The following is a 16,590-nucleotide window of genomic DNA, read 5'->3' as shown; positions in this document are numbered from 1 at the left end:
AATGTATTGATCTTATTCATAGACTACAGAGCAAACATATAGATACATTGAGGAGTAGGCGGTCACATTGACTTCACACATACATCGGCCTCCGAGTCCTATAAACGTAACACTGTGTTGATATTTTGTCAACAAAAGACATACGAATATTTCTCCTGGCCGTGTCTTAGCTGTATTGACAGAGTGGTAACGCTGAAACTACCTGATCATATCTGTTCGATCTGCTTATAACCCCCAATCAATGACTACCTGTATAAACCCATAGGGAAAAAGCGATCGCGTTTCCTGTTGTGTATTGTGGTTTAACAAGGGTTTTGTTCGTGACCCGGTGTTTGATGTTTCGACAACACAACACACAGCACTGTGTCACACACACATACTGCCCGGTCCTGCTATCGCGAGTGTTCAGCCACGGTGAATATAACTGAAGACGAAGCTATTGTCTGGATGTGAGCATGTAAGTTTACCTGTGTGGTCAACATACTAACTGCATATATGAACTGTTACTATATCTGTGAACTTTTACTATGTGATTCGCTTGTGATAAAGATGTTAGTTTTCGACGTGTACATCATGTATGACTGTAAATTGTCTGTAGTTAGTTACATCAGCGTTTGCTTCGTGCTACAGAATTCGAAGTTAGATAGAATTCTTGTCATCGCTGGTATATGGGCCATATAGTATGAGGTCTGGTTGTTTTCCGAGGCTGTGTTGACTGGTATGTGTTATCTGACGCTATGTATGTATGCATGTATGTATGTGTGTGCGTGCGTGCGTGTGTATGCATGCAAGCATATGTGTATGCCTTCTTTAAGTATGTATGTATGTTGCTAACTGTTGTGTGTAAGCCGACACCGTGTGTATAGTGTGTTGGTAATGCTAATTAGTTGAGCTAGTCGCCTAAACAACCGGATGACAGTGGCTGTGCAAGAGATATGTATCACACTGTATGACAGTTGTTGTGTCTATAGATGTATGACAATGGGTGTGTCTATCGATACATCACAGTGGCAGTGTCTATACCTGTATGACAATGGCTGTGTCTATAACTGTATGGCAGCTGTTGTCTCAATCATTGTGTGACAGTGACTGTGTCTGTAAGTGTATGACAATGACTGTGTCTATACTTGTAAGACGGTGGTTGTGTCTATAGCCGTATAACAGTGGTCATCTGTAAAACTGTAAGACGGAGACTGTGTCTATAAGTGTACGACAATGGCTGTGTCTTTACCTGTATGGCAGTGGCTGTGCCTACTACTATATTAAGGCGCTTGTCTCTATAATTGTGTGGCAGTGACTGTGACCATACATATATGGCAGTGACTGTGTCCATACCTGTATGACAGTGGCTGTATCTATAACTGTACGACAGTGGCTATGTCTATAGCTGTATGACGGTGGTTGTCTATATAACTGTTTGACGGTGGATGTGCTTACTTGTATGACGGTGGCTGTATGACAGCTTTATGACAGTTATGGTGTACGGTGTCAATTACTGTATGGCAGTAGCTGTGTCTATAACGGTATGACACTGGTTGCATATGTAACTGAGTGACACTGTCTGGGTTTATACCTGTATGACAACGACTCTGTCTATACCTGTATGGCAATGGCTGTATCTGTATTTCTGTATGACGGTAGTTGTCCATATAACTGCCTGACAGTGGGTGTATCTTTACCTGTATGACAGTAACTGTGTCTACAACTACATGGCTGAGACTATGCCTATAACTGTATGAAGGGCTGTCTACAACTGTTTAACAATGGACGTGTCTATAATTGTATGACAATGGCTGTGTTTATAGACAGCAGTTCTGTCTATACTTATATGACCATGACCATGTGACAGTGGTTGTCTCTATAATTGTGTGACAGTAGTTGTCACTATAATTCTTTGTCAGTGGCTGTGCCTATACCTATATGACAATGGCACTGTCTGTAACTGTATGGCAATGGCTGTGTCCATATATGCATGACAGTGACTGTGTCTTTAACTGTACGACGGGCTGTCTATAATTGTAGAAACATGGATGTGTCTATAATTGTATAACTATAGTTGTATAACAGTGGTTCTATCTATACTCGTATGAGCATGTGTCCATACTTGTATGGTCGTGGCTGTGTCTATACCTGTACGACAATGGCTGTGTCCATAACTGTTTGACAATGGTTGTGTCTGTAATTGTATGATTGTGTCAATAACTTATGACAATGACCTTGGCTATACCTGTATGGTTGTTTCTGTGAGTGTAAGACAGTGGCTGTGCTTGTTATATGTATGACACTGTGTATAACGCACACTGCGTGGTGTATGATGCTGTGTGACAGTTCCCGCCTCTACAGCTGTATCACAAAACACACACACATGCACACACACGCACACACACACACACGCGCGCGCGCACACACACGGCATCATGTATAAAGCTGCATGGCAGAGTTGCATATATAACATAGTGACTATTAAGTGGTGGTAGTGTACGTATGAAGCTGGGTACGTACGGTATACGCATGCTGGCGTTTGGCGTTTCATACTGCATCGCAGTATTTGTATATAATCCCATACCAAGTATAGTGACTATGCTTGTCGTAAGAGGCGACTAACGGGATCGGGTGGTCAGACTAGCTGACTTGGTTGACACATGTCATCGGTTCCCAATTGCGCAGATCGATGCTCATGTTGTTGATCACTGGATTGTCTGGTCCAGACTCGATTATTTACAGACCGTCGCCATATAGCTGGAATATTGCTAAGTGAAACTAAACTCACTCACTCACTCATACCAAGTATAAAGATAAATATCAACATATTGATTCATTATCTGAAATAGGGAACTTGTAGTGCAGGTACAAATTAGGTATAAATGGAACACCTCGACCAGAATATATATGCCACGACACGCTCTCATAAAAGACTGCAAACTAGCTATTTATTTATTCATGAGTTTATTTCCCTGCTCTCTAGTGTCGGGAACGTCAGGTGAGCGGTTTCAACATAATGGCCTGGCCCACTGACAGGAGTTCCACTGTAGGAGTCTGACCAGCCGGGCATAGCGACTGTCTTGGTCGATAATTGATCCAATTAGTCTGACGATTATCTGGAATTCCACGATGGCATTAATGATGGTGTACCAAATCCTCCTCATACTCGTCCATAATTACCTGTTTATTGTAATCTATCAATAATGAAACTGTGATAACTGTCATGACTAGTACCGACATCCTCATCAGTTATGAGTGAGTGAGTATAGTTTTACGCCGCTTTTAACAATGTTACAGCAATATCACCAGGAATGGGCTTCACACACTCATCAAGAATGAGAGTGTGTGTGTGAGTTCGTGACTATGGTTCTATGCCGACTTTTGCAAATTTCCAGCCAAGTATGCTATCCACAAATTTTACCCATGTGGGAAATCGAATGTTCTGACTGACTACGAGGCCACCTAACCGCCCCAGGGAATAATGATAAAGAACGCTAACGTCACCGATGACGCCGATTCTACTGCTGGTGATGATGGCAATGAATATAAAATGACGTCACAATGATTCTAGAAGCTTGTGTCCACTAGGTCTGTTATACATCAAATAGACGTAATCAGTCACTCGAGCTGAGAAGATAAGTAACTTGAAATATTTACTTATAACGGGTAGGTAACTGCAGAAAGTGAAATATAACTAAACTCACACCTGGCTAAATCGATGGCATCAAAACGGCCTGTATATCCCATACCCTGTATAACTGATCCCCGCACCGAATATTGGTGCGATGATTCATCGATACGCATCGATCCATAGACCGGCGATACAATGAATCGATACAAGGTTTTACTTTAACGAATATCCCGATACATTCAAATGGACCACAATACATCGATGCTTAACTTTGAATGCTGCCGAATCGCGATATCTGTCAAGCTATACCTTTTTCTAAAATCAACACAAATTCCATTCTATTATGTGACTGCAGTGACAGTAGCCAGCAACATGCAGATATTAAAAATATTTTTGTTCGATGTTTTCTGTTTCTAAGAGTGTTATGTTTTATTTATTTTGGATTTGAATTCAGAAAGTGCCTGATGTGATGTTTTTCTTTCTTTTTTTCATTTAAACATTGTTTTGTTTTTATCCTGTGGTGTTTTTGATTGGTGATAAAATAAAGGTTTTAGTATCGCGATACGCATCGTATCGCCAACCTTGTATTGGGATTCGTATCGGAAGTTTAAGTGCACAACACTACGGTAATAAATCGTCGTCATGTATCGTATCGCAGGTTGCATGCCAAAACCAGCGCTACACCTAAGGAGATCCGTCAAGTGCACTCCGGCCTATACCGGACACAGTAGGCTTTGTGATCCGACTGCGTGAGATTTATGACACCGTTATTGATATAACTGCCAAGTTGAGCCCGCTGTACGCTGTTGTGAGGGAGGTATTATCTCCCAGGGTGTTAAACCCCGACCTGTAACGCATAACGTATGTCTTGGCTGGCGGCTGGGTCACACTGGGAGATCTACTACACACGAAGACAGCGGACTAAAGTCTATTTCAGCCACTCGAATTTAGTACTAACGTTTCTTCGTAGCCACACAAAACCAAGGCAACTAGCAAAATTAATACCTTATGACATCACCACACGTGTGATATATTGAGAAGTGCCGATCAAGGTTCCTTTTTACGCACCGTTCCTTTGCGTTGTCAATAAGACATGCGTAGGATAAATACATATTTTATATATATTGTATGCTTATAAATGTGCTGTACAATCCATTTCTGGTGTCCATCGCTGGAATATTGCCTTGAGAAATGCTGAAATATTGCCTTGAGAATTGCTGTAATATTGCTAAAACAGGCGTAATACACAACACTCTAACTCACTCATTCACTCACTTAAATTTGTTTATGTTCTCTTTTTTACGTTGTTTTCAGACTAGCCAGAGGCAAATAATGGTGTCGTGAAAGTCGTGACGAGAATCTTCAGACAACCCGACATGGCTGACCTGGGGAACAGCCGAACTTCACCAGACGCCTCGTCAAACAAGATGGCTGTCCTGAGGAACAGCGGAACTTCACCAGACGCCTCGTCAAACAAGATGGCTGTCCTGAGGAACAGCGGAACTTCACCAGACGCCTCGTCAGACAAGATGGCTGTCCTGATGGACAGGGGAACTTCACCTGACCATGCATCAGACAGGATGGCCGACCTTAAAGCCAGCGGAACTTCACTTGACCGTGCATTAGACAATATAACTGACCTCAGGAACAGCGGAACTTCAACTTACCGAGCATCAGACAAGACGGTTGCCCCCAAGGACAGCGGAACCTCCCTTGATGCATCAGATAAGATGACTGACCCCAAGGACAGTGGACCTGCACCTGACCGTCCCTCCTCCAGCAGGTCCAGCTGTTCCGGACAGTACCCTGGCATGGAGGACCAGCGAGACACGTGTTCAGAACTGCCGTCAGCCTCTTCCTCCCGTCTCTCCAACTACAGTGAAATGTCCACATCATCTTCCGGAACATTCTATCCTCCACCGGGCTACCCAAATCCAGCTATCAATATGTCACCCGGATACCCACCAAACGGCTATCCTGTTAGCGGTTACCCCATACGTAACCTGTACCCTTCTGCATATTTCCCAGCGACAGGACGATACCCTTCTGGTGACTTCCCCCGAAGTACCTACCCTGACAGTCCTCCCCCATCCAGTCCCTACCCCAAACAGAAATACCCAGAGACCCTCTACAAGCCCCTCAGTGACTACTCGGGGTCCGAGGCCACGTCTTTAGTCTTCAGCGAAGACTTAGATATGTCTCGGGCTTCCTCGGAGATGTTGTATCCAATGTCGACCTTTCCAGCTAGCGGATCATATCCTAACTTGCGAGACACCAACTCTCACAGTGAAAACCCTGACAGGGTAGACCCTAGAGACTAGACTCGCAGTAATGTGGACACAAGCAGGTTACGACTTCTTAAATATGGACAGTCAGGGGTAAATGGTTAATAAGAACTCTTAGTGATAAGGTTCACATCATAATGTTGCCATGTTGAAGAGAATACCTTCGCTACGATGACACTAAATTACAAGAAAACACTGTGTGGTGTGAGCGGTAGACGCAATAAAGGACATTGAGTAATGTGGACATTTTTTTTGTTAAGATCCACTGTAGGTTAAACACGTTTAGAAACAACCTTCCTCCATAAAATTAATACCTCTTCGCATGCTAAAGCTGAAGTATGCGAAAGTTAACTAGTCACAAAAGAGATCCACTAAACAACAAAACTAGTCATGTGGACGCATTGGCATGTTGATTAAGTTTCATTTCTTTATAACAGTGGGAGAGACGTTTGTTGACAGAATTTCTAAAATGTCTCAATATATAGCAAAGAAGAGAAATAAGTCTTGAAACTCTCATTGTTTAAGAGAACTGAAGCACATTGTTCACACACAACTGAAAGCATTTTTCCATATCCTGTCTATTTACACACAATGTTAACTTTCACAAGTACATCTAATCGTGTACCATACATCGTGTTTTTTCAGCAGTATCTATACAATAGCCCCAGTTATGAGTTACGTCTATCTACTGATGACAAGAGGTTGTTCAAATGATGTCACGAATTAAACAGAAAAGATCAGTGTTGTTCTCTGTGTAAATAATACCGAAATGGCGGCCTTCAAATCATGACGACTTGAATCAACATTGTACCTTGTTCCTTAAACGGCTTGAAGTGCAGTGTCTTTATTTGCTCACCCGAGTCCAGTTTGATAACCATCACCCTCGGTCTGGTCACATGCAGGAGAAAGAGTAAATCCCCTTCTACTGTCAAGTCTTCACACTTTGTGTCAGGATTCTTCTCAGAGTCGGTCGTCATCAGATTGCTGTCATCCATCTGACAGAGTTTCGTTAGGAATGGCATGCACATATAAACACATGTACGTTTGTTAACGGTGACTGGCATGAAGGATGCCATTCGACCGGGTAGACGTCCTCTGTAATATATTCTCTTCGTCTTCGGATCGTCAAATCCAAGTCGCCAGATAATGAACGTACCATGCCGTTTTTCAGTCCACCATATCTCATCGTTGGCGTCAACGTGAAGAAGCCTTGGATTTTTTACTCGGGCAATCCTTTCTGTCGCGGAAAAGTTACAGACCTTGTAGATGCTGTCTTTTGACAATACTATTGTAACATTTCTTGCAAAGCGGATCCTACTCGCCCCCGATTGTGGCACAAGCTTGGGTGTTTGCATTTGTGTGTGACTGGAGGTGGCATTGAACAGGCGAATAGGCGCAATATAACATCTCCCATCATTGTAATTCAGGAAATACACGTCATTGGTGTCGGGACTGAAGCGGATGTCCGACGTTGTCGGATATATTGTCTTCTCCTTCTCTGCAGCTGCCATCCTCTTCATGTCTGGGTAGGTATACCATACCAGTATTTCCTCTTCCAAGGAAGAAACCAGCACATGAAGGACACGTTTCTTCGTGGGTGCACTCTCCTTGAATCTCTCTCGTGCACAATCTTTATGCCACATCATCTCCCAAGTCTGCCCACATGCGTGCAATGATGGGGGTCTTTTTGTCACGTTCTTTTCATCCACAGAGTTTAAATACTCTACAGCGGTGTCTATTAATTTAAGCCGATCTTCCAATGACAACTGCCTTTCCGACATATCTTTCCGACAAATGAAATACTCCTTCATAACTCCAAAAGTGACCTTTGGAAACAGGAGTAGGAAGCAGATAGTCACATACTGAGTCATCCCTCTCGGTATCGTTATCAAGCGGGGAGAATTATAGTAAATGTTACCTGACTCAGTTCTGAAAATATCAAAATACCACTTCGGGTCCTTCCTTTCAATGAAGACAGCACAATGTTTTAACGTCAACACAAGTACAACAACACGTCAAGTACAGATCTGAACGCGCTGTCTTTCCACAATCTTCAAAACAGAACAGCCAGGCGCAGACACCTGGCAAAGTCTCGACTCATTTCATGAAGCAGTGATGTGGTAATTCCGATTGGTTGATTTCTAAATGCCTTATTGAATGCATGTCTTCAACATTTGCATCGTGTTTCATGCCATTAATTCTTAACGTCACAGAATACAATTTCCAGTGTACATGCAATGCTAATAAAGCTGTATGAGTCATTCTCAAACGTTGCAGCTATTTAGTGTACAAAAGACAACATAATTCAAATACAAAATAACCAAACACAATATTCGCAAATGGCAAACTACATTGTTAAGGTTCACATACCAAATAATATTTGAGGCTTAGATGTGTTCGATATTGTCATGAAGACTAATTAAACTAATTAGGTCGAAGCCACAATGACTTTCGTGTAACAACAGTAATATTTATATTTTTCTTAAAAATACATTGATACCTAAAGATATCGATTGTAAATTCTACCTTACCAGTTATTTCGTTACACACGCTTAAAACTTCAGTGCTATGATTGCATGTTTATGAAATAAACCTGCACTACACTGTGTCAGATGAAACAGTGAAATCTGCTAGTACTTTTCAATGTTCTTGATATCCCTCAACTGTCTCTCAGAAACAATTATTGCACTTAAGGCGATTTGAAGAGAATATCTGGATATTTCTGGTTGATTTCTGACAATGTCTTACTCTTTAGATCATAACACATTTACTTTCTAGTTCTGTTATATGAAAGACAGTATCGTTGTGCCAAAGAAACTCTATGTTATCTGAAAGACAATATTTGAAATATATTTGAAAAACTATTTAATTGTAACAAAAATCTTTTATCTTTCTGTAATGAAAGAAAGAGTTCTTTGTGTGTTACCTTCGGAAGTATAGTAAGTGTTACATATTATATCCATATCTCCAAATAAGGTGACTAACAATGACATGATTGTTACAATGACAATTCGATTGTATATTTCGTTAGGGTATGAATACATCAGTGGCATTGATGATGAGCTAGGTTCATATCAATCAGTTTCTAAAAGTATTGTTTTTACCTTACTTGAAAAGCAAAATGTATAGTCTATATTTTGGAACTTAGCCTATTTGCTACCCTAAAGGCACGTCAGCGTTACAGGAAATACATTTCAGAACAAGTTAATGGAAGACAAAGAAGAATTTAAAAACTATAGACATCGTGCTTTAAATATACATCAATTAAAGTAGCAGTTACCATTTTATATTTGTTTCTTTTGGGATCTCAGAAAAAAATGTAACGACAAGTATGACAGAATTTGCCACGAATTTATCAGACGGTGAAACAGGTTTACAAGTAACAAATGTATCAAAGTTTGGATCACCATCCTCAAACTGTCAAAGAGGTTTACAACTTACAAAAGAATCCAAGTTTGGATCATCTGCCTCAAGCTGTTAAACAGGGTCGCTGCTAACAAAAGTATCAAAGTTTTGATCATCTGCCTCAAGCTGTCAAACAGGGTCGCTACTAACAAAAGTATCAAAGTTTGGATCATCTGCCTCAAGCTGTTAAACAGGGTCGCTGCTAACAAAAGTATCAAAGTTTGGATCATCTGCCTCAAGCTGTTAAACAGGGTCGCTGCTAACAAAAGTATCAAAGTTTGGATCATCTGCCTCAAGCTGTTAAACAGGGTCGCTGCTAACAAAAGTATCAAAGTTTTGATCATCTGCCTCAAGCTGTCAAAGTAACAAATACATCACCAAAATTAATCTCCATATTTATCATACCCATTTTGCCAGTTCTGAAAAACATACAGAAATGAATGTTTCACTGAATGTTTTGTTTTAGATTGTCACCAAATAACTTTATTTGGGAAACCAGATGTTCAACGCTTTGATGGTTTTGCAGACTGATTATTACACTGTCATAATTAGTATGATCAGTTACACACTGTCGTTCAAATAACAGTCTTTTAAATGGATATTGTTTCAACAACACGCAAAGTTTCAAGAACAGACTTCTGTGTTAAGCATAAGGTACTTTTGCCTCATGTCTTAATGCACATCAGGATAAATCAGGAAAGAAAAACAAAAATGAAAGATCATTTATATTAAACTGTCTTTGCGGTAACAACATAAGTCCTTGAAATAACAGGTATTTTTGAAAGGTGTGGAGTATACAAATTGTTAAGGAAAATATCAATTGTTACTTCAAGTATAAACTTAGTGGTCATATATTGTGAGTACATAGCAAATCTGGATGAACAAAGACCTACTAGATATATTGGGTATTTTCAAATTTGTATTGAATTATCTTTGCAGTTACATAACACCATAACATAACAACCTTTTACAAATATAAGTATAGTTGCATTCAGACGAGAAAGTGTAATACATGTTTCAGTTTCAGCATATATATTTACATGCTGAAACTGAAACGTGTACTCTTATTTGAGAGACAATTGTAAAAGTAATTTGTAATTTCAGAAGAAAAAAATGACTATTCCCTTTCCCATTTCAGACACAATCCTTGTGTTGTAATTATGGTTCCAAATGCAAAGAGAAACACACATTTTTGGAAAATTGTTTGTTTCTTTTGTTAATTGGTGTTAGTTAAAAGACACCCATACAAAATACTTGCAAATGTTTACCTTTTCAACTTTCTTTGCAGATTTTGTCCTGAACTTAACACAACATCACTCTCAACCAGAACTTGTTAATGAGCATGATACGGAGTTCCACTTTCACAGGATGAGAGATCACTGATTATTTCATACTTTTATGGAACTGTTACAGGAAAGATATTTTTCTTGTGTACAAGAGAAAAAGATTGTTGTTTACTTCAAAATTCAGCTTGGAAATCATAAACATCTGACAGGAATGGGAAAAATGTCTAATAGTATTCTTTACTACTCCAGAAACAATAGCTCCTTAAATTAAATTAGGTGCACAGCAGACACTTGATATTAGGTTTCTGCACCCGGATACACGACAAAATGCATATCCTTTGTTACAAAAAAAGAATAAAATAAATAGCATTTTGTCCTTTTGTTTATAATAAAAGAAATTCCAAGCTAAATTAGATATTGCTGATGAAGGAGATATCAGATTTTAACACACTGATAAAATTTGACGGTTATATTGAAGTTTTAATCCTGATACATGAAAAAGCTGCATCTTTTGAGAATGCCTCTGTTTGTCTTCAGTTGCTTTGTGTTAGGGGCTAAGTGAGAACGTTTCCATTTGAAGAATAACATCTGATTACCTCTGGTGCCAATTTATCATGTGTGGTGAGAGATAGCAAGGAGAGAGAGCGAAGACGTATAGTCATGTCGATAATAGTTCAGCCATATCGTGCCTAAAACCAGTCAAATATTTATGACGAATAGAAGTATATTATATGAACAGTCAACAAAGAACAGTATAACAGCCACATTATCACAAACAGCGGCTTACAACTATCATGTAACCTTTCACATTTCATAATACTAAAAAAACACTCTTAAAAGTGATTTGGTGTGGATTTGCAGAAATTATTCTTTACATATCTACAGTGTCTTGTGAAATTAAGAATAAAATCAATCCAATATTATCAATTACGAAATACGGAGCGTGGTTTATGTGGATGTTTTATTTGATTATTTCTTTTTATTACGATAGAAAGTGAAACAACATTCATACGGCTAGGTAATACAGAGATAGCCTATATGAACTGCGGAAAAAATGGGACACATCAAAAGTTTAATGGTTGTACGAATAAAGTACAAATGAATGGGGATTTAGGAAAGTAAGAGAGAAGAGAGGAAGATGCGAACAAACATTGGTTTGCGTCAATCTATATTAGTAGGAGAACCCATTTTGGTGTAAATTTGGTCTTGTCTGCAGAAATGATTTTGTCGATGTTGTGATTATATTATATTTATTAATATTTGGCTAATTATGGGAATCGTCTTATTGTAGTGATAGTTTTGAAAATAACGCTTGGTTATGATTAAAAGGCGGTTTTCAAGAATATTCAACACTGGATCGCCAAGAAGGAAATTATTCATATTTCAGTCTAATGTTGAGTAGGTTCCACTTTCATTCCAAAATTTGAACTCATTTATCATAATTTGAACTTTTCGAAAGGAGAAAAATACATTGTGTAGTGTTTTCACTTTTTAGCAAAATGTAGATGGACGAGTTTATATTGGAAATTCCGTGTTTTGCTTTCCTCCACACACTTCTGTATTATATTAAAACATTGGGACTGGTAATTTTCCGATATATGTGCACCCAATTTGAGTTCCATATATATGTATGATCTTGAAGTGAACAGATACCCACATCATTACGAATCAGTTTATCGATACAGTTACAATCTTGTGGTGAGATAATGTCCCTGAGAATCTTACAATTAATATTCAAATTTGTTCTGTTAACAGGTTATCTTTCGATAATTTAATCCATGATTTGGGTATGAAACTTATCAGTCTGAAATAATCTGAAGACGTATTTCAAGACACTGAATTCTTCTAAGCGTCCTTAATTAGTCACTGGGCCCCGAATATATCCAGTTCCACGCTGATGCCATTTGATGTAATCTTTATAAGGGACGAAGCTCGTAAAGGGGATTTCTCAATTCGTCGATATTTCCAATCTCAGAAATTTGCAGCTTATTATAAATAGTTCAAACATCTTTACAAAACCTATTCTTAACGCCTATAATTAGCTGTTTTTCAGAGATGCTTTGGGAAATTCAGGATATCGATATTTTGTAGGTTTACCATGGAACATTCTGTCATGTGTTGCCATAAGCCATCTTTTTATGTTAGGCGTTTAATCCATTTCAGTTTCAAGTATTCTACACCAACCATGCCAAGACCTTCTGAATGATCATTCATCAACATTCTTCTTTTTATTCTATCTTGTTTCCGGTTGCAAGTAAACTTAAGTTTAACGATTTAAAGAGGGTTTTGTCCGGCATTGGAAGGGCTGAAAATAGCTGTGTAAGCAAAGGGGATATTTGTGATTTGATAATCTTTAGTTTATCGTTTATTGTAAGTGAAAAGCAGACCCGTCTTGCTTTAGTATGTTTGTTGAATCCAGACCCGATCATTTACAGACCGCCGAACTACAGATGGGACAGTGCTGGCCGCGGCGTTAAACAACGTATAAACAAGATCATGCTGTCTGTAATGTTAGCACATAATGAATATTCTCAGTGATGTTGGTAAGGAAAAGATGAACTAATGGAACTAATAGGCTCCGCATTGCCCCGCATCTTACAAGGCAGTTGAACTGAGAGAGAACAAGAAAAATCAAGAAGGTTAACGTTCACTAAATCCAGTTATTTGGACACAAAGCAATGAGACTTGGAAGGTTTGCAGTAAACAACAAAGCTACCGTGCCAAATCCGACCAAGTGTACGTATCATCTAGCACTATGTAGCCTATAGTGGCGTTATAGTATCCCGTTCTTATATTCATATGCTGTATGTCTTTTATCATGCATTGCACATGTAATACTGGCTGTATGCACATGTCTGTAGTATAAACATAAAGTGTGCTTCTCACTATATATTAGGTCACCTCTTGTTTTCACAGAATAACCGCATTTGGGGTTTTTGTTTTGGAGGGACAGGTTTTACTTTTCGTTAGTAAGACCACTTCTAAGGTTTACTTTTCGTTAGTAAGACCGCTTCTCAGGTTTACTTTTCGGTAGTAAGACCACTTCCCAGGGTTCACTTTTCCTAACTTTATATGAACATCAACATTCACATGATGCATTAGTGTTTGAAATCAATTGAAAAATATCGTTCGAGATTAAAGTCACAAGATAAAGGTTTTCCGTAGCAGGTTTGAAACCGCATTTCTCTCATCCGTGGGCAGACGCTCTACAGCAAGGCCACCGGGCCGACGAAGGGGAAGGGGTTAAATTATGTACTTATAGTTATATGATATATCATATATGATAGACAAAATACTTCTCCTCTGTTTTGGTAGACAATGTAAAACCGGAAGGGGAGGGAAATCCCGAGGGGCGGAGAAAACACGCCTCCTCATGTTACACAGAATTAGGACAGCTATCTCAAGAAAACGTGAAAAGGAGGTCTGATGCTTCTGTCGTTGAAGAGTAGGCCTATATTTTGTTTGGGCAGACGCATTTGAAGTTACAAATGCTGGAAAATGTATTCTGGAAATGAAGTAAGAGAGTTAATAGCATATCGCAAATACGTACTATACGTCAATACAGAAATTGTTTATACGTGTTTAACAGCGTTAATTCTCATATATTTATATCATGAAGACTTCTTTCTGATTGATAAATTTTATACATTGTATAATGGTTTGTTTTTATGATGTGTAATTTGCTTATCGACTGCAAAGTAAATCAGAGCACATGACATCTTCAACAAATCATTTTTTCTATGAGTGACTTTTAGAAGTTGGTGCGATGAACGAGGGGGATAGTTCTGTGAATATACAACTCCTTATTGCAGCATATACAATATCTCTGGCTTGACAACGGTGGTAGCGTCTACATGTAAACGTCACATATACTGCGATATAGATGAACTACTTCACATGTTCATCGCTATGGATATCGTCATCACTGTAGCATGCCTAATACTTGTCGCCTCGGTCTAACGCGATTGAACAAACGCATGTCTTGAAACATAAAACTCAATATTTCTCTCTGATATTCCCTAAGGGAGGTAAGGTGAGGTGGGGTGAAGTGAGGTGAGATGAAATAGAGTTTAACGTCGTTTTTAAGAATGATTTCGCTCACGTGACGATGTGCATGCGTGTGTATGAGTGGCTGCTTGAACTAGATCAGACTTAAGGGGGCACTGATGCGGAGCAGTTTCCGTGGACTGGTTTAAACTTTTGTTATTGTTTTTCTCCCGTGAGTACCCGGATGATATCCTAGAATTCGTGACTGGTTCGTGACCTCTGCTGCGCAGTCCGTATGCGCTATTGAGAGTTTAATGATAGACAGATCGACTAAGGTGAAGACATTTTTACTTCATTACAAATGTATTACGAAAACAAATGAAACACTTTGAAGGTTAATCATCTGCCAGTGGCAGAAATGGTACAAAACTATTAGGACGGAAAAATAACGAAGCCAATGTACGTCTCTACATTTTGTCTCATAAGCCTAATTAGTTTATTGTCATATTTGTATGATTTTGAAAATTAATAAAAGAACGCACGGTCTGCTTATGCTTATAATAAATTTCTAACATGACAGTAACATTTAAACATTGTATAGACTGCCAGAAGGGATCCTATTTCACACACATACGCGATCTAGTGTGTGTTTTCTGTCATATAGATTCTGCTGAATGCTACAACAAACAAATTAAAACAAAATGCAAATAATGAATGTAAAACAGACTAATTTTATAGCAACAATGTCAGGCTGCTACCTTGTTCAGGAATGTATCCATCAATATCCACATAAAAGAACGATAATCCATTCATCTGCAGCTGGTAAATAATCCTGCTCTGTGTCGTGTCTTTTACAACAGTCTCATTTGCGAAAAAGTAACACATCGTTTCACGTCTTTCACATTGGTGAAAACCTGATAAACATCTCAATGGTCACCCAAGATATCACACCTGGCAACTAACTGTATGATGTCCACTATTCTAAGTAATTTAGTAAACCAATAATAAGCAATCAATCAATCAACGCAAGGGTGGTTAATTCTTTGAAGGGAAGATGTTGTTTTTACACTCGCACTTTACGACAGGGTGTAGTCAGTACACATTAGTACATCTACACACACTGCCTTTTGACAAATCCTTGTATAAGATAAAAGTAATTAATCAATCAGTGTGTTATCGGTTAATCCTTTGATCGATGTTTGTTTTTGTAACTCAGCGGAAAAGACCCTCTTGCATTACTTACATGCACATATTACATAACATACAATACATTTGCCATCACAGACCTTAATTTATAATGTTGAGTATTTACTCCAGACAGGAGAAATGCCAAATGGGAACCTTTGTTTAGTAACCTAAGTGGTGTTACTACTAATTATACCTGTTATAAATTCATTAACTGACCATCCAGAGAATGATGACAAATAACACGTGCAGGTTTACACCATGAAACGCGAGTTACAGCAAGGAAAATGTAATCTCTGTGTCGCATGCAGCCTGAAAACACTTATGGGCCGAAACTGTTTTGAGGATACCAACGGAACTTCGTTATATAAGGAATACATACAGGCATTTCCTCCGTACCTGGGTAAATAGGTGTAATCAGTTTGTTTTTGTTTGTTTTTTGTTTGTTTGTTTGTTTGTTTTGTGTGTGTGTGTGTGTGGGGGGGGGGGGGTTACGTAAGAAAGTTTTCAGATTTCTCTGCCAATGGCAAAGTCATCGTTTTTAGTTTACGAATTCAAATAAATCAACTGTGTGTTTTTATTATGACAGATAATAAACCAGGGTAGCTACCATAGCTACCAAAATTTATGTGTGATATTTGCTATCTCAGCTGGACCAACACTCAAACCTAAATAAAAAGCTTTGCAATCTTTCGGACTGAAACAAGTGGCTTGCTACGTGCTTGTAGATATCATACTTTCACATAACATGATTAAATATCGAGGTAGAAAACACAGAAATATGATCAAATTGGATCAGTCACTATACCATCCAAGCATCCGAAAAAAC

The 16,590-nt window shown here is 38.8% G+C and overlaps 2 protein-coding genes across 2 annotated transcripts in view; both read left to right on the top strand.

Moving 5' to 3' along the window:
* LOC137278504 (pre-mRNA-processing factor 6-like) overlaps nucleotides 1-16,590 on the top strand; it is a 105,117-nt gene that overhangs the window by 76,094 nt on the left and 12,433 nt on the right. The gene's annotated exons all lie outside the window — the stretch shown is intronic.
* LOC137277102 (uncharacterized) lies at nucleotides 317-6,621 on the top strand. The gene is made up of 2 exons (XM_067808766.1): nucleotides 317-457; nucleotides 4,928-6,621. Exon 2 carries the CDS (start codon nucleotides 4,990-4,992, stop codon nucleotides 5,932-5,934), a length of 945 nt encoding a protein of 314 aa, XP_067664867.1. The 5' UTR covers nucleotides 317-457; nucleotides 4,928-4,989; the 3' UTR covers nucleotides 5,935-6,621.

The sequence above is a fragment of the Haliotis asinina genome, chromosome 3 (genome assembly GCF_037392515.1).
Source record: "Haliotis asinina isolate JCU_RB_2024 chromosome 3, JCU_Hal_asi_v2, whole genome shotgun sequence".
Lineage (NCBI taxonomy): Eukaryota > Metazoa > Mollusca > Gastropoda > Lepetellida > Haliotidae > Haliotis > Haliotis asinina.
The sequence above is the reverse complement of the archived record's forward strand: the minus strand, read 5'-3'. Positions and strand labels throughout refer to the sequence as shown.